Source organism: Choloepus didactylus, chromosome 3 (genome assembly GCF_015220235.1).
Source record: "Choloepus didactylus isolate mChoDid1 chromosome 3, mChoDid1.pri, whole genome shotgun sequence".
NCBI classification, from domain to species: Eukaryota; Metazoa; Chordata; class Mammalia; order Pilosa; family Megalonychidae; genus Choloepus; species Choloepus didactylus.
The window spans coordinates 215,434,840-215,457,972 of record NC_051309.1 but is presented as its reverse complement, the minus strand read 5'-3'; the positions used below and the strand labels follow the sequence as shown (position 1 = coordinate 215,457,972).

Below are 23,133 nucleotides of genomic sequence, written 5' to 3'. Positions count from 1 at the left end.
AGACTGCGACTGTGAAACTCAGGGAAACCTAAGGTGCCCAACAATTGTAATAAAAGGTACAAATATGTTTTTACATGAGGTAGAACAAATGAATGTCAACATTGCCAGGTGTTAAAAATAGGGTGGGATTGGGGGGGGGAATACAATCAATGCAAACTAGAGACTATAGTTAACCAAAAAAAAATAAAAATAAAAATAAATGTACTATGTTCATAGACTAAAGAAGAAAAGTCATGATTATATCAATTGAAGAAGAAATAGCATATGACAAATTTCAAAGCCCATCCATGATAAAAACTCGGCAAACTAGGAATAGAGAACATATACAAAAAATGATAGCTAACATCATAATCAATGATGAAAAACTGAATATTTTCCTCTTAAGATAGGGAAGAAGGCAAGAATGTTGTGTCTTTATCACTCTTATTACTGGAAGTTCAAGCCAATGCATTAAGGCAAGACAAGGAACTAAAAGGTATTTTGATTGGGCAAGAAGAAATTAAACTATTCCTGTTTGCAGATGACATGAAGGTTTACACAGAAAATCCCCAGAATCTAAAACAAACAAACAAAAAAGCACCCTAGAATTAAGTGAATTCAGCAAGATAACTGAATACAAAAACAAAATACAAAAATCAATTGTATTTATTTATAATAGCAGTGAACACATGGAAAACAATGAAAAACAGAATACCATTATAGAAGCTCAAAAAAATTAAAAATATTAGTTATAAATCTAGCAAAACATGTACAGGACCTTTATGCTTAAAACTACAAATTGCAGATGAAGAAAACAAAAGAAAACAAATAAATGGAAAGCTGTACCATGTTCATGGATTAGAAGATTCAACATAATGAAAATGTCAGTTCTCCCCAAATTTGTATATAGATTTATAGCATTTCCTATTAAAATTCCAGCATGACTTTTGTAGGTAGACAGGCTTATTCTAAAATTTACATGGGAAGGCAAAGAAATTAGAATAGTTAAAACAGTTTTAAAAAAGAAAGTGAATGTAATCACTCTGCCATATGTGAAAGCTTGCTATATAACTAAAGTAATCAAGACAGTGTGTTATTAGCAGAGGTATAGAAAGATACATCAATGGAACCACAATCAGATTCCAGAAATAGACCTACACATGTGTGCTCAATTGGTTTAAAATTTTTTTTTAATTGGTTGTAAGTTTACAGAAAAGTCAGGTAAAAAATACAACATGCCCACATGGACTCCTGTTGTTGACAGTTTCCATTAGTGTGGTACCTTTTTTGCAGTTGGTGAAAGAATATTAAAGTATTACTGTTAACTATAGTCCATGGTTTACATTAGGTGTACTTTCCCCATATACCACCCTATTATTAATACCTCATAATAGTGTCATACAGTTTTTATAATTCATGAAAGAACATTGTTACATTCCTACTATTAACCAAGTCCATCATCCACAACAGGGTTCACTGTGTTATACAGTCTCATGTTTTGTCTTCTAACTTTACTTTTAGTAACGTACTTGACTGAAACTTCCCCTTTCAACCACATCAACTGATGTAATTCAGTGCTATAAATTACACTTACAATAATGTGCTATCACTACTATCCATTTTAAACATTTGCAGTCAACCTAAATAAAAATCCTGCACAAATCATGAATCAGTTCTCCTTTCTCTCCCCCATTCTATCCCCTGGTAACCTATACTCAAGATTCTAAACTCTGTGAATTTGCTTATTAGTATTAGTTCATATTGTGAGATCATACAATATTTGTCTTTTTGTTTCTGGCTTATGTAACTCAACATAATGTCCTCAGGTTTCATCCATGTTGCCACATGCATCAGGACTTCATTCCTTCTTACACCTGAATAATATTCCATCATTTGTATACACAATATTTTGCTTATCCATTCATCAGTTGATGGATACTTGGGTAGCTTGCATCTTTGGGCAGTTGTGAAAAATGCTGATACAAACATTGGTGTGCAAATGTCTGTTCATGTCCCTACTTTCAGTTCTTCTGGGTATAAACCTGGTAGTGGAGTTGCTGGATCATATGGCAGCTCTACTTAGCTTCCTTGGGAATGACCCAAACTGTCCTCCACAGCATCTGCACCATTTTACATTCCCACCAGCCGTGAATGAGTGTTCGTATTTCTTTACATCCTCTCCAACACTGGTAGTTTTCTGTTTGTTTTTTTTTTAATTGCTCTTCTAGTAGCTGTGAAATGATATCTCATTGTGGTTTTGATGTGCATTTGCCCAGTTGCTAGTGATGTTGAATATCTTTTCATGTGTTTTTTAGCCATTTATATTTCCTCTTTGGAAAGTGTCTATTCAAGTCTTTTGCACATTTTTTTGTATGTCTTTTTATAGTTGTGGGATTTCTTTATATATTCTGGATATTAAATGCTTATATTCTGGATATTAAACCCTTATCAGGTTTGTGGTTTGCAAATATTTTCTCCCATTGACTAGGCTGCCTTTTCCCTTTCTTAACAAAGTCCTTTGAGGCTCAAAAGTTTTTAATTTTGGGGAGGTACTATTTATCTGCTTAATCTTTTATTGCTTGTGCTTTGGGTGTAAAGTCTAAGCCTACCACAAGATCTTGAAGATGCTCCCCTGCATTTTCTTCTAGGAGTTTTGGTTCTTATATTTTAGGTTTTTGATCCATTTTGAGTTACTTGTAAAATAAGGTGTGAAATAAGGGCCTTCTTTCATTCTTTTGGATATGGATATCCAGTTCACCCAGCACCATATCTTGAACAGACTGTTCTGTCCCAGTTGAGTGAACTTGGCCTCCTTGTCAAAAATCAGTTGGCCATAGATGTGAGTCTATATCTGAACTCTCAGTTCAATTCCATTAATCAATATATCTGTCCTTATACCAGTACCATGCTGTTTTCACCACTGTAGCTTTGTAATATGCTTTAAAGTCAACAAGTGTGAGTCCTTCAACTTTGTTCTTCTTTTTCAAGATATTTTTGGTTATTTGGGACCCCTTACTCTTGTAAATAAATTTGATAATTGGGTTAGCCATTTCTTCAAAGGACACTTTTGGAATTTTGATTGAGATTGCATTGAATCTGTAAATCAATTTGGGTAAACTTGACATCTTAACAGTATTCAGTCTTCCAATCCAGTAACATGGAATGTCCTTCCATTTATTTAGGTCTTTGATTTCTTTTAGCAATGCTTTGTAGTTTTCAGTGTACAAGTTCTTCACGTCCTTGGATAAATTTAATTCTAGATACTTGATTCTTTTTGTTTCTATTGTAAATGGAATTTTTTTTCCCTTAATTTCCTCCTCCAATTGCTCTTACTAATGTATAGAAACTCGGCTGATTTTTGCATGTTGATCTTGTATCCTGCCACTTTGCAGAACTTGTTTATTAGCTCTAGTAGCTTTGTAGTAGATTTTTCAGGACATTCTGTATATAGGATCATGTCATCTGCAAAGAGGGAAAGTTTTACTTCTCCCTTTCCGATTTGATTGCCTTTTATTTCTTTTTTGTTGCCTGACTGCTCTAGCTATAACTTGCAGCACAGTGTTGTATGACAGTGGTGACAGTGGGCATCCTTCTTTTGTTCCAGATCTTAAAGAGCTTTCATTCTTTCACCACTGAGTACAGTGTTATCTGTGGGTTTTTCAACATATGTCCTTAATCATGTTGAGGAAGCTCCCTTCTATTCTTATCTTTCAAAGTGTTTTTATCAAGAAGGGATGCTAGATTTTGTCAAATGGCTTTTCTGCACCAACTGAGAAGATCATGTGGTTTTTCCTCTTCAATTTGTTGATATAGTGTATTACATTAATTGATTTTCTTGTGTTGAACCACCCTTGCATGCCTAGGGTAAAACCCACTTGATCATCATGTATAATCCTTTTGATGTGCTGTTGGATTTGATTTGCAAGTATTTTGTTGGCAATTTTTACATCTATATTCATTAATTAATGTATGATTTTCTTTTCTTGTATCTTTATCTGTCTTTGGTATTAGAGTGATGTGGGCTTCATAGAATGAGTTAGGTAGTGTTCCCTCCTCTTCAGTTTTTTGGAATTGTTGAGCAGAACTGGTATTCTTAGAATGCTTGGTAGAATTCTCTTGTGAAGAAATCTGGTCCTGGGCTTTCTTTGTTGGGAGGTTTTTGGTAACTGATTTACTTTATTGTAATTGGTCTGTTGGGTCTTCTATTGTATAGTCAGTGTAGTTTGTTCATGTATTTCTAGGAATTTCATCTCAGTTGTCTGATTTGTTCATAGTATCATCTTATGATCCTTTTTATTTATGTAGTGTTAGTAGTAATGCCCCCCTCTCATTTCTGATTTGATTTCTTTGCATCTTCTCTCTTTTTTCAGTTGTCAGTCTCTCTAATTATTTATCATTTTTATTGATCTTCTCAAACAACCAGCTTTTGATTTTGTTAATTCTATTGCTTTTTTATTCTCAATTTTATTTACTTCTGCTACGACCTTTGTAATTTCTTTCCTTCTGCTTCCATTGGGATTTGTTTGCTGTTCTTTTTCCAGTTCCTCCAGGTGTGTGCAGTTAGTTCTTTTAACTCCCTCTTCTTTTTTAATATAAACATTTAGGGCTATAAATTTCTCTGTTAGCACTGCCTTTGCTGCATCCCTTAAGATTAGATTTGTTGTGTTCTTGCTTTGATTCATAACTTCCATATATTTGTGAATTTTCCAGTCCGCTGCCCGTTACTGATTTCTAGCTTAATTCCATCGTGGTCAGAAAAAGGTTTCATGTAATTCCTATCTTTTAAAATTTATTGAGACTTGTTTTGTGAACCAACATGTGGTCTGTCCTGAAGAATGATCCCATGGTCCTTGAGAGGAATGTATATCCTGTTGTTTTGGGGTACAAAGTTCTGTATATGTCTGTTAGGTCTAGTTAATTTATCATATTATTCAATTTCTCTATTTTTTTATTGTACTCTGTCTAGATACTCTGTCTGTTGATGAGAGTGCTGTAGTGAAGTCTACCACTATTATTGTAGAGAGATATCTTATTTCCTTCAGTTTTGCCAGTGTTTGCCTCATGTATTTTGGAGCACCCTGGTTAGTTGCATAAATGTTTATGATTGTTATTTATTCTTGGTGGATTGCCCCTTTTATTTGGTATACAGTGTCCTTCTTTGCCTCTTGTAACAGTTTTGCATTTAAAGTCTATTTTGTCTAGTTAGTATAGCTACCCCAGCTCTTTTTTGGTTACTGTTTGTGCCAGTTTTGGATATATTAAAAGCCAGATTCCTTCATTCAGTCTTGTGGGGGCAGTCTGATTTGTCTGTTGATAAGTGTAGAACCTCTGATTGAATTATTTTCATGGAGATGTGGACCCTGCCCATTCACTGTGGGTCTTAATCAGATCACTGGAGTCCTCTGACGGGAGCTCACACAGAGAGCAGAGAGGACAAAATGCCCCAAGAGAAGCTGAGAGAGACATTTTGGAGATGGCTGTTGAAAGCAAATGCTTGCTGCTGCTTGGAGACACCTGGAGATGCAGACAGAAGGATGTTTGGAGATGCTAAGCTAAGAGATGAAGCCCAGAGTTTGCCCTGAAGAAGCTTAGAGGAACCCCAAATGCTTAGAAACATTCTGGGAGAAAGAAGGAAGGATGCAGAGGAGCTGAGAGAGAGGAGCTAAGACAGATGCCCAGAGACATTTTGGAGCAAGCTATTTTGAAACACAACCCAGGAGCAATGGATCAGCAGATGCCAGCCACGTGCCTTCCCAGCTGACAGAGGTGTTCGGACACCATTGGCCATTCTTCAGTGAAGGTATCATCTTGTTGATGCCTTGGCTGGACACTTAGAACTGTAAAATTGTAGCTGAATAAATCTCCCATTATAAAAGCCAATCCATTTCTGGTATTTTGCATAATGGTAACATTAGCAAACCAGAACACTGTTTTTGTGGAATATCTATTTCCAACCTTTTGCTTTTAACCTGTTTGTGTCCTTGAGTCTAAGATGAGTCTCTTGTAGACATCAGATAGTCTTTTGATTGGGGTGTTTAATCCATTAACATTCAATGTTATTATTGTAAAGGCAGTACTTACTTCACTATTTTATCCTTTGGTTTTTATTTGTCATATCTTATTTTTCTCTCTCTTTTTACCCATTTAGTTACCCTTACTGATAATCTTCATTTCAATATTCTCCTCCAGGCTTCTCTCTCCTGTCTTTTCCTTTCAGCCTCCAGAACTCCCTTTAATATTTCTTGTAGAGCAAATCTTTTGTTGATGTACTATATCTGTTTCTGTTTATCTGTGACTATTTTAAATCTTCCTCATTTTTGAAGGACAGTTTTGCCGAGTAAAGAATTCTAGGCTGGCAGTTTTCCTCTTTCAATACCTTAAATATATTATTTTTCCTCTTTCAATACCTTAAATATAGCATTACTGCCTTCTTGCTTCCATGGTTTCTGATGAGAAATCAGCACTTAATCTTATTGCTGTTCCCTTATATGTGATAAATTGTTCTTCCCTTGCTGCTTTTAGAATTCTCTATTTTTGCTATTTGACATTCTGATTAGTATGCGTCTCAGAATAGGTCTAATAGGATATATTCTGTTTGGAGTATGTTACACTTCTTGGATGTGTATATTTATGTCTTTTATAAGTGTTGGGTTTCGACAGTTATTTCCTCAGATGTTCTTCCTGCCCCTTTTACCTTCTCTTCTCCCCCTGGGACACCCATGATGTGTATATTTGTGCACTTTGTGCTGTCATTCAATTCTCTGAGACCCTTGCTCATTTTTTCCCATTCTTTTCTCTGTTCTTTTGAATGTGTGATATTGATTGTCCTATCTTCTTGTCCTCCAGTTGTTTCTTCTGCCTACTCAAATCTGCTGTTATATACCTGTAGTATATCTTTAATCTCTTCTGTTGGGTCTTTCATTCCTGTAAGTTCTGGTATGTTTCTTTTCATACTTTCAAGTTTTTCTTTATACTCACTCAGTGTCTTCTTAATATCCTTTATATTTTTAGTCCTATTTCCCTTCATCTCCTTGAACTGATTTAGGAGATTTGTTTGTGCCTCTTTGATTAGTTGTTCCAAATCCTGTCTCTCCTCGAGAGTTTTAATTTGTTCCTTTGACTGGGCCATGTCTTCCTGTTTCTTAATATGGCTTTTAGATTTTTGCTGATTTCTACGCATCTGATTATCTTGATAGTTTACTCTGAATGTTAGTTTCTCTCTCTTGCCTATGGTTTTATTGCTGATTGGCTTTGTGTTAAGGCTCTTATTTGACACTTGGTTCAACTTATTCTAGGCCTTTAGAATTGCCCGTGTTTAACTGATCAGGTTTTTTCAACTCTTCTTCATCTGATTTTTGCCCTGGGTATGCGGTGTAATTTTTAGGATTGCAGTATATGTGCAGTTGTTTCACCCCCAAGAAAAAGCTTCCTTTCCTCTGTTTCTTCTCTGGGAATCTTGATCTGTTCTCTTTGTTTTTGTTTTGCCTCTGTAGTTTTTTGGTTTTTTTGTTTGTTTGTTTTTTAACTCTCCTTTTGTTGCCTCTACCTGCTTTTGCATAGAGAGAAAATTCTGGGAGGTGGGTCACCTCAGAAAGGACTTCCCTAAGTCAGTATTTCCCAGCCAGAGCAGGGGCAAGGACTCACAAAGTGGGTCACACCAGTTACAAACAGCACTGCAGAGAGGGTCAGGAAAGACACCAAAATTTCTTTTTGATGGCTCCCTGAAGCTGCACTTTCCTGGCCGGTCCAGAAGATGGCTCTCTTCAGCATACTTTTCCCCACAGCCCTAAGAGGCCCTGCGTATTTGAACTTCCCCCACCTTCGCCCCTGTTGGAGGCAGTGTTGAAAGAATGACCACAGTGTTCCTTGTCTGAGGTGGGCTAAAATTGTAGCTCCAAGCCAGGAACCAGCACTTGCCATTTGCCTATCAGTGATGTGATCAGTACTCAGCCACGCCTCTGCTGTTGCTGGAGAAGAGGGCTTCTGCATCCCTCTCCGTCCACAGCAGACAGCCAGGAATCAGAAACAAGGCAGCTAGCATCAAGGATGAGGGGTTGGCACCAGCAGTTGCTGCTGTGCACTTTACTCACTGTTCTTTACCACAGTGTCTTAACATCTTCATCCTGTTCTTCCCTGGTTGCTGTATAGTGCTGCCCTGAACTCCAGAGCCCCGGAACAATTGTTCAGACAGTTCCTGGCTGTCCTCTAGCTGTTTTTGGAGGAGTAGTGAGTACTGCAGCTCCCTACTCCACCATCTTCCCTGGAAGTTTTCCTCAGTTGTTTTTGACAAAGTTGCAAAAGCAATTCAGTGGAGGAAAGATAGTCTTTTTATCAGTGTTGTTGGAACAATTGGATATCCATAGGCAAAGAATGAATCTCACACTAAATGTCATACACAAATTAATTCAGAATGAATCCTGAATTTAAAAGTAAAATGTAAAAGTATAAAACATTTCAAGAAAAAAAATTGATAAATTGGGCTTTGGGGTAGTTTGAAGCTGTTACATGCCCTAGAAAAGGCCATGTTCTTTTAATCCATTCCTGTAGGTGCATACCTATTGTGGGTGAGACCTTTTGATTAGGTTATTTCAGTTCCTTACTGGAGTCCTTTATAAGAGGATGACAGAAAGAGATACAGAAGCTAAGATTGAAATTAAGAGACGCTCACAGAAAAAGCCACAGAAGATCTGAGAAAGGAAGCTACTGAAGCCAGAATCTGAAAGCAACAAAACCCAGGAGAGGAGGACCAGCATCCACCTGCCATGTGCCTTCCCTTGTGACAGAGGTGTCCTGGATGCTGACAGCCTGCCTGTCTTCAGAGTCCACGTATCATCCTGTTGATGCCTTGAGTTGGACATTTTCACAGCCTAAGAACTGTAAAGTGTAAGTTAAATCCCCACTGTGAAAGCCAACCCATTTCTGGTATATTGCATTTTGTCAGCTTTAGTAAACCGAAACAGTCTTCATCAAAATTGAAAACTTCTGCTCTGTGAAAAGAACCTGCTAGGAAGATGAAAAGACAAGCCAAGAGTGAGAAAAAATAATTGCAAATCACATATCATACTCATATCTAGAATATTTAAAGAATTTTCAAAACTCAAGACCTAAAAAAGAAAAAATTATCAAAATTTGTGACAGAAATTGTTATAAATATTTAAATGAAATTTAATTTTATTTAGGTCAGTAATAGAATTTATGATAGGAAGAGGATGAGGAATGAGTTGTTTTTTGTAAATCAGCTGGTTACGGTGTTTTGTATTAGTTTTGCCGTTGGTTTAAATTCTGTTGATTGTTTTGCTAATTAAGTTAAAAATAAAAGGAAATTGTTTACATGTAAATTGCCTTAAACCATATATATATGTGCTTCTTGCTTCCCTATGATTCCTTTTCCTGAAGGTTTTTGGTCCTTTTATGTGTCTATTTTAATATAGCAATACTTGAGACATTGCTCTTTGACCTGAGAAAGATTGTCACCTCTTACTCATGCCACTTATCAATCAGCAACTTACAAAGATGTTCTGGTACTTTTGCAAGTTAAAATAACCCAGTAGTTTTTTTCATACAAGTTGCCTTATGTCTTATTTAGTATAATGCATATTACAACTTTATGTAATAATGTCAAATATAGAAACAGTGTACATCTTAATTTGTGAATGTCAGATGAAATCGAGGGCTATTTTATATCTATATGTGTCAATTTTAAGAATTCCAGTGGATATGTGGAGAAAAACAAGATTCATATTTTCATCCATGTCAAGTGCAAGAAGTCTATATTACTATTTCAGAACCTTAATATAACTTGTTGCCTTCAGATGTTAATGAAAACTCTAAAGTATTTGTTTACTTTAAGTCTTGTATCAGATGTACAATATGATGATGATATTCTAAGTACAAGTTGTTTGCCCTTTTCTTTTTCCTTATCTTTAGTTTATTTGTCACCTTGTTGCACCAATTCTAGAGAATATAGTTTCATACATGATACCCTTAACCAATGCCGTCTTGATGTAAGCTGTGATCTACAGTCATCCTGGCATTTTGGGGATACAAAACTGGTTCACAATGAGGATCTGGAAAAAAAATTTACTGCTAAGAGGTAGGTTACTATGATGAAAACAAGTTTGAAATTTTTTGTTTGGTTTATACTGTGGTGTCTTATGCCACTTTATTACTTGTACCATTTGAGATTTAATAATTAGTATTTCTAAGAAAACACAGATTATTTTTCATTATTTTGTTATCTCCTCATAGCCTTGTACAATAGTGAAAAGCTAAATGTAAGGACTGAGAGGATTATGTGTAGCTGTTTCCAACTATTCCACTTAGAACCACTCTTTCTGAGTTGGTGCCACTATTTCTGACACACAGTTTTTAAAAAATACTCCTGCTTTGGGGAAGCCAAATTCCATTATGTTATTGTGGTAAGAAAGAATGAGTGTAAACAAAGTTCTCGTAAAAAAATATATTTATAGATATAGATTTTGTGTGAACACAATTTAGTTTGGCATTTTCATTTTCTGAACTTGTTTTGGAAAGTTTGGGTGCCTTTTTTTTTTAGAATCATTTCCTTTTGACTTAGTCATGGTTCCCCACATATGGTGTCATTTGGAGATTTGGACTTGGGGTGAAGGGAATAACAGTATTAGTTGATGCCATATTCTCTTCCCTCTTATATTCACAGCTTTGAGCTAAGGTAGAAAGGATTGGATATATATGCCACTTCCATAATGAAAGACAGTTGGATCTAAAATTAATTGGTGGTATTGTTCTTTGATTTGGGCTCTTTTAGGCATTTTAAATTTTGTCCTTTCTAGAATGCCTCTCTGCCTAACACTTAATGTTCAACCAATTATTTCTCCTTGTTAGTGTTAGAGAAAAGTTAAAACAACTACCCCACAACACAGGATATATTATAGAGCAGCCTAAATGATAAACGGGTATAGGACTTATTGTTTTCTTAGATATCTGCCCATTTAGAGAAACTCATTTATTTCCCCTAGTACTTTATACTTGTTTTATAGGACATACCTCATATATTGGTTTGTGTCTGGTTCTTCTACTACATTGTGGGTTTCATCTTACTTGTTTTTATATCCACAGTATAAATACAATGTGTGCTGAAATGTTAAATTGAATTCACTTTTATCTCATTCTTTTAATCACTGATGACAGGAAGTACCCTTGAATCATCTTGAGCCTTCAGGTACAAGTGAAAAATAAAAATAAAAGGAGAACTAAATAGAATAGTTAGCAGAATAGTATAACAGAAGGGAGAGAGGAAAAGAGAAAATGTTAATAACTTTGATTATCTCTGCCTTTATTTTCATCATTCTCCTAAGAGAAATTAACAAATGAATACATCTGTGGTCTCGGGAAAAGTGACTCCAAAAGAATAATTTCTACCTCTTATCTATATTCCGTCGACCACTTCCTTAGTGTGAAATCAGCAAAAACAACTAAATAAACAACTGTGTATTTGCTCATTCATTAAACTTTGAGTGCCTGCTATGTCAGACATTTGTGTTAGATACCCTTGGAGAAAAATTAATAGTTTGCTCCTTATCCGTAACAAGTTTACATTTTAGTGGAGGCTACATAACAAGAAGATATAAAATCATACAGTGTCACAGTAAAAATGTAAGCACACAGATGAGAGGTTGATTATTCTTTCTGAGAGTCTTTTGAGAGGTATTCTGAGGAGTTAAGCAACATTAATGGGTATGGGTAAGAGACAAACTGAATTCCATTCTCAAGTCTGTTACTCTATTTGTTTCAATCTGGCCCTTCTCTGTTTTAAGACAAGTTCCTTTTAAACACATTTCAACGTCATGTGAAGGGATACCACTTTAAAGGTTGTTAGTACCCAGCATGATATGGTACTGTGCTAGAATTTGTACTGGACATCTCAGTTTACATTCCACCCCAGATAAATAGTCTGAACAGCCCATGGTTAATTTCATGTACTTTGTCAATGATTGGTTCCAAAATTGGGCATAATGAAGACAGTTTGTGCCAGTGACACACTGAAGAAAGGTTGTTTTGGAGTCTCTGGAAAAGAAAATACATCTGATGTCAACAGGAAGCCTTTTGCTCCAGCTATAGATAGCAGCACTCCTGGCATAATAAGGAGAACAGCATTAGGATGACACTAAAGCTGAGGACAGCAGAGCAAAGAGATGGGAAAAACCTGGATTCCTGTTGACATCTGGAGCCACAGAATCAGTCCCAATAAAGGCTGCCTGATTTCTGAATTCCTTGTTATGTGATATAAGAAATTAACTTACTTTTAAGCCAGTTTGAATGGAGTTCTGTCACTTAGTAGCATTCCAGTTGGTACCAATTTTAAGCATTTTCTGACTAGTAAAGGAAACTAGTCAAGCACATACAGTAAAGATGTATCATATATAATCTTGGGGGAAGAAGCAAATACAGTCGATCTCGTTATTCATGGCAGTTATGTTGTATAAAGTTGCTGTGAACACTGAATTAGTGAATACTGAACCATTGCTCCTGGGATAAATAGAGTTAGGTTCCATGAACTTCTAGTCACAACATTTTCATCAACTAATCAATGCCTAACTTTGTTATATGTGTTTCTTTTTAAGGACCCCTTATGCATTGTTGATTCATTAACATTGAACTCACAACCAGCAGCACTATAACTCATGCCTGAATGAAGCTTATCTGACATATATTTTCTTTGTAAAGCACATCACAGCCTTCGTGAGCTTAGAACACTAGATAGCACTTCAGCCCTAGGCTTGGGGGACATTTTAAACAGTGAAATCACCAACAAAAAACACAAAAATGGCAAAAATGGGACACTCAATATACCCTGAGAAGGACTCTTTACAGTGTGAGTGCCTAAGCAAGAAGGCAGAGCATTGCCTTGTTCAACCTCAGGTTGGGAACGTGTTTCAGGCAACTAGATTTTTTGCCACTCTGTGCAAGCCTGTAGATGGCCACACAAGCCCCATGAATGTTGATTTGGGGGTTAGAAATAAATTTTAGCTAGTAGGCAAATGCAAAACCCGTGAATAATGAGGATCGACTGTGGTTTCAAATTGGGATCTAATAGATAAAGGCCATTTTAGATTCAGGACATGTACGATGAGGAGGTCCTAGAGGTTTGTTGCCGGGAGACAGCAATTCTTGGACTCAACCATTGTCTAAGATCTCTTGCTATGGTTACTAGCTATGGTTGGAATTTTGAGGGTGAAGAATCTCAGCTATTTCTTTTTAGAAGGATATGCTTTGTGCTAAGGAATAGCCAACACTGACCATTGTACCATTTTTAACTTTTCTGAATTTAATTGTAGTTATCATATTTTTTTCTCCACCAGCATATTTTAGGTATAGATAACATTTTAGTTCTATGTTGTCTTACTATATGGATATATATTCAGAACTGTTGGAAATGAAGGCATATCACTCACATCATGGATCTGGAGTTAGATGCAGTAACTGGATGAGACTGGGTTATCCCCTTCTTGTGAAGTGGAATGAAGGTACTTTGTGTGGACATAAACATTTTTGAAGTGTTTGTGTTGGAAGAAGACAAAGTGAATAAATACAGGATAGTCAAATGGTAGACTGTAGTAGGCTGAGGCTTCCCAACAATTCTAGACCAATCTTGATAATAAGTCTAAACCATTCTTTGTTCCATTGCCCTTGTCTTACTTGGTTTACTGATGTGCAAGCCTAGCCATTATGGGCCAGGAGAATGCAGCATGAGATTTGCTTGATCCTGGGAAGGTGAAGTCATTATCTCTCCTGGTAGATGTGAGCAAGGAAGCCTGTAGGCCTACTTGCTTCCAGCAAATCTCTTAGTAGAGGAAACAGATATGGATACAGCTAAAGCTGTAGACAGCAGAGTGGAGAGTCAGGAGAAAATCTTGAGTTCCTAATAGTGTTGAGGGGCTAAATAAATCCAAATTCTGCTGTGGAAGGCAGCATAATGTTCCCACAATGATGCCCATGTCTGAATCCCCAGAACTTGTGAATATATTTTACCTTACATGGTGTTCCAGTTTGAATGTATTGTGTCCCCCAAATGCCATTATCTTTGTGGTCTTGTGGGACAGACCTTTTGGTGCTGGTTAGATTTGCTTGGAATGTGTCCCACCCAGCTGTGGGTGGTGACTTTGGTGGGATACTCCCATGGAGGTGTGACCCCAGCAATTCAGGGTGGGCCTTGATCAGTGGAGCCATATAAAACATGCTGACTCAAAGAGACTGAACGGAGTGCAGCTGTGAGTGACGTTTTGAAGAGGAGCAAGCTTGCTAGAGAGGAACGTCCTGGGAGAAAGCCATTTTGAAACCAGAACTTTGGAGCAGACGCCAGCCACGTGCCTTCCCAGCTAACAGAGGTTTTCCGGATGCCATTTGCCATCCTCCAGTGAAGGTACCCGATTACTGATGTGTTACCTTGGACACTTTATGGCCTTAAGACTGTAACTGTATAGCCAGATAAACCCCCTTTTTATAAAAGCCAGTCCATCTCTGGTGTTTTGCATTCTGCAGCATTAGCAAACTAGAACAGATTTTGGTACCAGGAGAAGTGGGGTGCTTTTGCTGCTGAGTTTGCAAACGCCAAACATGTTGGAATGGCTTTTTAAATGGATAAGGGGAAGATTCTGGAAGAATTGTGAGGAGCTTGATAGAAAAGGCCAAAACTGCTTTAAAGAGACTGTTTGTGGAAATATGGACTCTAAAGATACTTCTGATGAGGTCTTGAACAGAAACGATGAATGTGTTGTTGTGAACTGGAAGAAAGGCGATCCTTGTTTTAAAGTGGCACAGAATTTGGCAAAATTGAGTCCTGGTGTTAGATGGAAGGAAGAATTTGAATTCCAACAACCTGGAATACTTAGCTGAGGAGATCTCTAGACTACATGTGGAGGATATACCCTGGCTTCTCCTTGCAGCTTATAGTAAAATGCGAGCAGAGAGAGATAAACTTAGAACTGAACTCTTGGGTTCAAAGAAACCAGAAGCTGATGGCTTCAAAGAAACCAGAAGCTGATGGCTTGGAAAATTACGAGCTTCCAGGGGGTGGAATCCCTGAAGCTATAGCCCAACATAAGGATGTAACCAAACACAGAACCCAGCCACCATTTCAGTACAAGCCAAGAATGGAGATGGAATTATCCAGAAAGGATTTGTGGAAAGTCCTATTGTCTAATGGCTTTGATCCCTGTGTGCTTCATGCAAAGCCAACAGAATTTTTGCGAGATCTTTATAGACAGAGCCATTGCCGGTCTGGACTGGAGGAGACAGACAAGGAAAAAATTAAAGGAAAAATCTCTTCAAAGACAGAGCCATGGAGGTTGAGGTCTGGAGTCAAGAGGTCTCGGGCTGGGAGAGCGGAGCAGCCCACATGCATGGGAAGGGTGAGTTTGCCCTGGAGGTCGAGGGCGGGCATTCCACCTCGATGCTCTGGAAGAGTTTTGCCACCTCAGGTCCCAAAGAGGTTGGAGCACATTCCCAGGGAATTGGGGAGAGCCTGGCTGCCACCACACTGTTCTGAAGGGGTTGAGCGTGTGCCCCGGAGATGGAAAGGAATCCGGGAGCTGCCCCGAGGTTTGAGGAGGGTGGAGCCGAGAAGGTGGTTTCCCCAGTGTGTGGATATGTTGGAGCACTCACCTAAGCGTTTGGAGAGGAAAGGGCTGCCGAAAAGGCCCTTGGGAAGGGTTAGGCTCCAGCTCTCTCAAGCCCCAAGGATGCAACGTTATTCTGTTAATGACTCTCAGACTTTGAAATCTAATGGAGTTTGTCCTGCAGGTTTTAGGAACTGTTTTGGTCCTGTTAACCCTGTTTTTCTTACTCTTTCTCCTTATGGCAATGGGAATGTTTATCCTATGAATGTCCCTCCTTTGTATATTGGAAGCATATAACTTGTTCTAAGTCCACAGATCCAAAGCTAAAGGAAAAGTATGCCTTAGGACTGACCACGCCTATATTTGATTTTGATGGGATTTTGTACTTAACTTTTGTTACTGAAATGATTCAAGTTTTTGTGATACTGTGATGAAATGAATGTATTTTGTATTTGGAAAGATAATGTCATTTTGGGGTCCAGGGGGTGGAATGTACCGGTTTGAATGTATTATGTCCCCCAGATGCCATTATCTTTGATGTAGTCTTGTGGGACAGACTTTTGGTGCTGATTAGATTTGCTTGGAATGTGCCCCACCCAGCTGTGGGTGGTGACTCTGGTGGGATAGTCCCATGGAGGCGTGGCCCTGCCCATTCAGGGCGGGCCTTGATCAGGGGAGCCATATAAACGTGCTGACTCGAGGGGCTGAATGCAGTGCAGCTGTGAGTGATATTATTTGAAGAGGAGCAAGCTTGCTAGAGAGGAATGTCCTGGGAGAAGCCATTTTGAAACCAGAACTTTGGAGCAGACGCCAGCCATGTGCCTTCCCAGCTAACAGAGGTTTTCCGGACGCTATTTGCCATCCTCCAGTGAAGGTACCCGATTTCTGATGTGTTACTTTGGATACTTTATGGCCTTAAGACTGTAACTGTATAGCCAAATAAACCCCCTTTTTATAAAAGCCAATCCATCTCTGGTGTTTTGCATTCCGCAGCATTAGCAAACTAGGACACATGGCAAAAGAGACTTTGAAGATACGATTGAATTTTCAGACCTTGAGATATGGAGGATTATCCTGAATTATCCAGGTGGGCCCAATTTAATCACATGACTTCTTAAAATTAAAGAGGAAGGACAAAAGTGGATCAAAGAGGCTGGAGAACCTAAGATGACAGCTAGGTGAGACAGGGCGAAAAAACACCTCCGTGAAAAATACTAGATAAAAACGAGAAGGTGACCCAGAATACCAGTTTCAGCGATGCTCCAGCTGGACAAAGTCTGCTAGAACCATAGGGGCTGTACACTTGGTGAAACCGGGAGTCTGCATTCTGAAACGACTAAGCCGGCTGAAAGACCCGCAGATGCGCTGCAGTGTGGGGAAGCCAGGGGTTGGCGTTTGGAGACAGACTGGTTCTTTTAAAAAAAAGGGAAAAACCCAGGAGCGGCTGCAGTTGCGACGGTGGGAACCGCACAGTAAAGCACGGCAGGAGCAGGCTGAGCTGGCCTCTCAGTGTCTGGCATGGAGGACAGCCCACTGCAGATTCCCTCAGGGCCAGGGGAGTGGAGGGGAGAGCCGGAAAGAGAAAGAAACCCCGCAGCTTGCAGCTGGCTACCCAGTGGGCTTGGAGACACTCCTGCCTGGGGCCATGCCCACAGCCAAGAGCCGTGCCAGTTTTCCCGGAGCTGGGAAGGAGGAACTGTGCGAGAAGAGGGTGGGGGTTGAGATGCCCCGTTCAGCCACCTTTGCATTAGGCTGAGAGCACCCCGGCACGGCCCGGTGGCCAGGGGCTTCCCTTGAGGGACAGCACGCACTTGTGACGTAGCACAGTCTTCCCTCAGCAGAGGTCCTGGAAGATTACAGCTGAGAAGGGGGGCCCGCTCGGAAAACCCAGGGACGCTACGTCAATGCCGGTGGTTTGTGGGTCAGCGACAGAGAGGGTCTGGGACAGAACTGAAATGAAGGCTTAGACTCTTGCAGCAGCCTTGAATCTCTGGGAACACCTGGGGGTTTTGAATATTAAAGCTGCTCTGCCTCCCTAGCCACCCGGACACACGCACCACATTCAGGGCGGATGGCTCCAGCAACACACCCAAACTGAGTTCACCAACTGAACCCCACAAGAATCATTTCCCCACACACCACAAGGACAAAGTTGAGGAGAACTGACTTGAGAGGTATAGGTGACTCGCAGACGCCATCTGCTGGTTAGTTAGAGAAAGTGTACACCACCAACTTGTATTTCTGAAAAATTAGATTGGTATTTTTTTTTTTACAACTTGAAAGAACCCTATCAAGCAAAGCAAATGCCAAGAGGCCAAAAACAACAGAAAATCTTAATGCATATGATAAAACCAGATGATATGGAGAACCCAATTCCAAACACCCAAATCAGAATATCAGAAGAGACACAGTACTTGGCACAATTAATCAAAGAACTACAATCGAGGAATGAAAACATGGCAAAGGATATAAAGGACATGAAGAAGACCATGGAACATGATATAAGGGACATAAAGAAGACCCTAAAAGAGCATAAAGAAGAAATTGCAAGAGTAAATAAAAAAAATAGAAGATCTTATGGAAATTAAAGAAACTGTTGGCCAAATTAAAAAGACTCTGGATACTCATAATACAAGATTAGAGGAAGTTGAACAACAACTCACTGTCCTAGAATTCCACAGAACAGAAAATGAAAGAACAAAAGAAAGAATGGAGAAAAAAATAGAAAAAATCGAAATGGATCTGAGGAATATGATAGATAAAATAAAACGTCCAAACTTAAGACTCATTGGTGTCCCAGAAGGGGAAGAGAAGGGTAAAGGTCTAGGAAGACTATTCAAAGAAATTGTTGGGGAAAACTTCCCCAACCTTCTACACAATATAAATACACAAAGCATAAATGCCCAGCAAACTACAAATAGAATAAATCCAAATAAACTCACTCCAAGACATATTCTGATCAGACTTTCAAATACTGAAGAGAAGGAGCAAGTTCTGAAAGCAGTAAGAGAAAAGCAATTCACCACATACAAAGGAAACAACATAAGACTAAGTTGTGACTTCTCAGCGGCCACCATGGAGGCGAGAAGGCAGTGGCGTGACATATTTAAAACTCTGAGAGAGAAAAATTTCCAACCAAGAATACTTTATCCAGCAAAACTCTCCTTCACATTTGAGGGAGAGCTTAAATTTTTCACAAACAAATGCTGAGAGAGTTTGCCAGTAAAAGACCTGCCCTACTTCAGATACTAAAGGGAGCCCTACCAATAGAGAAACAAAGAAAGGAGAAAGAGGAGATACAGAGAATTTTAACAGACATATATAGAACCTTACATCCCAAATCACCAGGACACTCATTTTACTCTAGTGATCATGGATCTTTCTCCAGAATGGGCCATATGCTGGGACATAAAACAAACCTCAATAAATTAAAAAAAAAATTGAATATATTCAAAGCACATTCTCTGACCACAATGGAATACAAATAGAAGTCAATAATTTTTGAATTGTAACTCCACTATTTACTTCCTACATGATATAAAATACACAAACTTAAATGACAAATCAGTGGTTTTGAACTCAATGTAAAATGTGTAATTTTTGGCAAGAACTATATAAAGGTAGGGGAATGGAGGAGTATAAGAACATAGTTTATGTGTCCTATTGAAGTTAAGTTGTTATCAAAGAAAAACAAGATTGTTATGGATTTAAGAGTTTAATTTTAAGCCCCACAGTAAACACAAAGAAATATCAGAGAATATGACCACAGAGATGAAAAGTAGAGTATGGGTTAAGAGAAATGAGGGAAGGGGCAATGGGGAGTTAAGAAATGAGAGTTGAGTTGCTGTTTGAGATGAAGGGAAATTTCTGGTAATGGATGGTGGGAAAGAGATAGCATTACAACATTCTAAATGTGATTAATTCCACTAATGGAATGCAAGGGAGGGGGTGGAATGGGAAGATTTAGGCTGTATATATGTTTCCACAATTGAGGAAAAAAAAAAGAAAAGGAGAGTCTAAGTAGATGTCAGTTGAATGCCAAGGATGACCCTGGATGGGATCTGAGGATGGAGGACAGGAGGCTCAAAGGGACACAGTTGAGACATAAGGGGGAAAAAAAAAAACATAGAATGTAAGCTTTTTATCAATGTTGAATCTCTCGTACTTCTTAGCTGCGTTTAATGGGATTGCATAAAAGAATGTTCTTGTTCATGGGAATTGTATATGTGAATTATAGTGTTTGTTCAAGGATGTGTGCAGCTAGCTCTCAAGTTCAGAAGACAGAGCAATAGATGATGGATGATAGGGAGGGAGGGAGAGAGGGAAATAAATAGCGGTGTGACAGCATGTTAAAGTTGGTGGATTGGGGTATCGGGAGGGGGGTCAGGGTATGCTGGAGTTATGTGTATGGGGTTTGTATTGTTTTTGCAACTGTTCCTATAACTTTGAATTTATTTCAAAATAAAATTTTTAAAAAAGTGGATCAGAGAAAGGGGAGGGAAAAAGAAAGAAGTATAAGAAAGACTCAACCTCCTGTTGCTGGCTTTGAAGATTGAGGAAGGGGAGCCATGAACCAAGGAATGGGGTAACCTCTAGAAACTCATAACATAATTTGACATTATTAATGTTAAAATTTCTCCTTAAACATCACTGTTGTGATTCTGGACATTTTGGGCTTTTTTTTCATGAAATCATACCTTCTGAGTTTATTGCAAAGGGACATGTAGAAAACAAATGCTGGGGAGGGTAGTCAAAACCCTGCATTAAAACTAAATTCTTAATGTAAATGGGGATGAGAGACAACATAAGCTTTACAATGAGGTTTTTGAAACTGGAATTCTTGGTATTGCTTCTAATTTACTGTAGTTTTTTACAAAAACTTTTTATTAAAATATAGCCTTGAAAAGTACTTAGATGTTAAGTAGTGTGTAATAGACGAAATGATAGTGGACATCGATATCTCATTCCAAGTGTCAGAGGAAGCTTTCAGTAATTAACCATAATTTTTTTTTGCTTATTTGGTTGTTGTTTATGTGTATTTTATTCTGCATATATTTAAAATCCTACAAGTTGTCATTTCGGGTAATCAGTGGTATTTTTCTACATATATACGTTTTCTGTTCTTCATTCCTTCCTGTACTTTGACATTTTTATACGTGATCTTTTTTTTCTATCTGAATATTAAAAGCATTTCTCTTAGTATAGATCTGCTCATTATAAAATATTTTATCTGAGAAATATCGTATTTAGCCCTGCCTAGTTGGAGTCTGTTTATCAAATCTTAGCTTGTTTCTCCCAGCTATTATCTAGATCCTCAAAGAATGGAGACTGTCCCTAACAGTTGATCTTACACATATTTTTCATTTAGGAAATGTACATTCTTCCTCCCTAATATAATTAGTAATAACTTGAGCTCTGGAACTTGACAGACAAGAGGCATGTATAATTCCAACTTTGATATTTTGGCAAATTTTAACTTTTTGAATCTTTTTTTCCTCATTTTAAAAATGTATATAACAACAATAATAATAACAACTCCTTGGGAAATTGAGAGTGAAACGACAGTGCCTATAAAGCATGACTTCAACAGTGCTGGGCACATACGCAGCAGTCAAGAAATGTGTGTAACTTTGTTACCATACAATAGTGACATTTCTGAATGTTATCACTATTTTCTTGCCTCTAACTATGGTAAGCTGAAATAGGTATCTTCTCCTTAGAAATTCTTTTGATATTCTCAATTAACAACATGCTGTTTCTTTTGCTTAGGTCAGAAATGCGTGAGAGTGGAAGACATGGCAGAGAACTCGAAGAACATTTCTGCTTTTTAGCACTTCCTCAGAATGATGTGAAGGAAATATATCAGAATGGGATAAGTACCAAAGCATCTACATTGAAGATATTAGGAAATCCTTTTCTTGGCATTTACATATTTAGACACGTTGATGTTGCCTTGAATTATGCACATAGTAGAAGCATTACTGTAGCAAGTATTATGATTTTTAAGGTAAGTAGAATAAAAACATTCAGTATTTTGGGCAGCTTGCTTTCAATTGAATTGAATACATTTTCTTTTCAATATGAACTATTGGTGTGCTTAAATTGCATTATGTTAAATGAATAATAAATACATTTATTTTTATGTCATCCTCATCATCGTCAGAAATTTTCTTTTATACCTGACCCTTTACTTGGGTGTGCAGCACAAAGCAAACTCCCTAAGTTAAGAAAAGGCTGCCTATATATTTTTGTCTTCCCAATGTACATCCCTTTTTGCCATGATTGGCCTTCTCTTTCTCTCTCTTGTTTAGACCATAATTCATAACGTATGTTTTAAATGTCTTTCTCTGAAATAGTTTTTTAGTAATTCTGGCTTACACTAAAGTTACTGAGTTCTTACAGTTTAGTTTAATAGTTTTGTACCAATGTTAATTTCTTAGTTTTGATAAGAGTACCATAGTTATGTAAGATACAAGGAAAAGCTAGACACAGGGTACAGGCATACCTGGGACATATTTCAGTTCCAGACCACTGCAATCAATCAAATACCACCATAAAGTGAGCCATGTGAACTGTTTTTTTTCCCAGTGCATATAAAAGTTATGTTTACACTGTACTGTAGCCTTATAAGTGTGCAACTGCATTATGTCTTTTAAAAAAACATTGTACATACCCTAATTAAAATGTGGGACAGAGACACAAAGTGGGTACATGCTGTTGGGAAAAATGGCACCAATAGAGTTGCTTGATGCAGAGTTTCCACAAACCTCAATTTGTAAAACAACTCAGTGTCTGTGAAGCACAATATGATGAGGTATGCCTGTATATGGGAGCCAAGAACTATTTTTGCAACTTTTCTGAAAGTCCAAAATTATTTTTAAAATGAAAAAATAAATCTTACAGTAGAATCTCAAGTATCAGCAAATTGGTTAAAATTTACTTTGTGGTTAATAGCAGCTTTGCTGAAGTAGGCAGAATCCTCATTTGGGTAAGGACAACTTGGAATGTGTGTACATCCACATAAAACCCATCATTCATTTGACATTCCTTATATTTCTAGACCTCCAATATTATCAAATTAATAAAACATAATTTATTGTTATGTTAAGAAGTAATATGTATTTATTATACTTGAACATCCTAAAAGGCTTCAGAAAGCCCAATTAACCAGTTCATTTTTTTATATCTCTAATTAGTCTTCTGTTCATGCATACAGATATGAATGTATAATTGTAACTAAAATATGTTCTTGCTTTATATATTATTTAATAACTTGCCCTTTTCACTGAATATAAGATCAACATTTTCCATACTATTACATATTCTTCTATAATATCCTTTCAGATTGGCTGCATAGTATTCCATCGGACAGCTCTACCATTAAATTTCCCTACAAATTTTCCTAATTTGGGGTTATGAGTTATTTGGGTTTTGGTTTATTTCATTTTTGCATGTTTTGAATAATATTTTATCATCCTTGTAGCTACACTTTTACATGCACCTGTGAATATTTGCTAAGAGTTAATTTCTCAATGTTGAATTAGGAGTCAGAGAGTAT

At 37.8% G+C, this 23,133-nt stretch overlaps 1 protein-coding gene across 1 annotated transcript in view; it reads left to right on the top strand.

Annotated features, from left to right (window-relative positions):
• TEX15 (testis expressed 15, meiosis and synapsis associated) overlaps positions 1-23,133 on the top strand; it is a 90,559-nt gene that overhangs the window by 45,316 nt on the left and 22,110 nt on the right. Inside the window, exons 4-5 of the mRNA XM_037831304.1 lie at positions 9,907-10,072; positions 21,345-21,582. Of these exons, the coding sequence (XP_037687232.1) occupies positions 9,907-10,072; positions 21,345-21,582 (404 nt within the window). The remainder of the gene's footprint in view (positions 1-9,906; positions 10,073-21,344; positions 21,583-23,133) is intronic.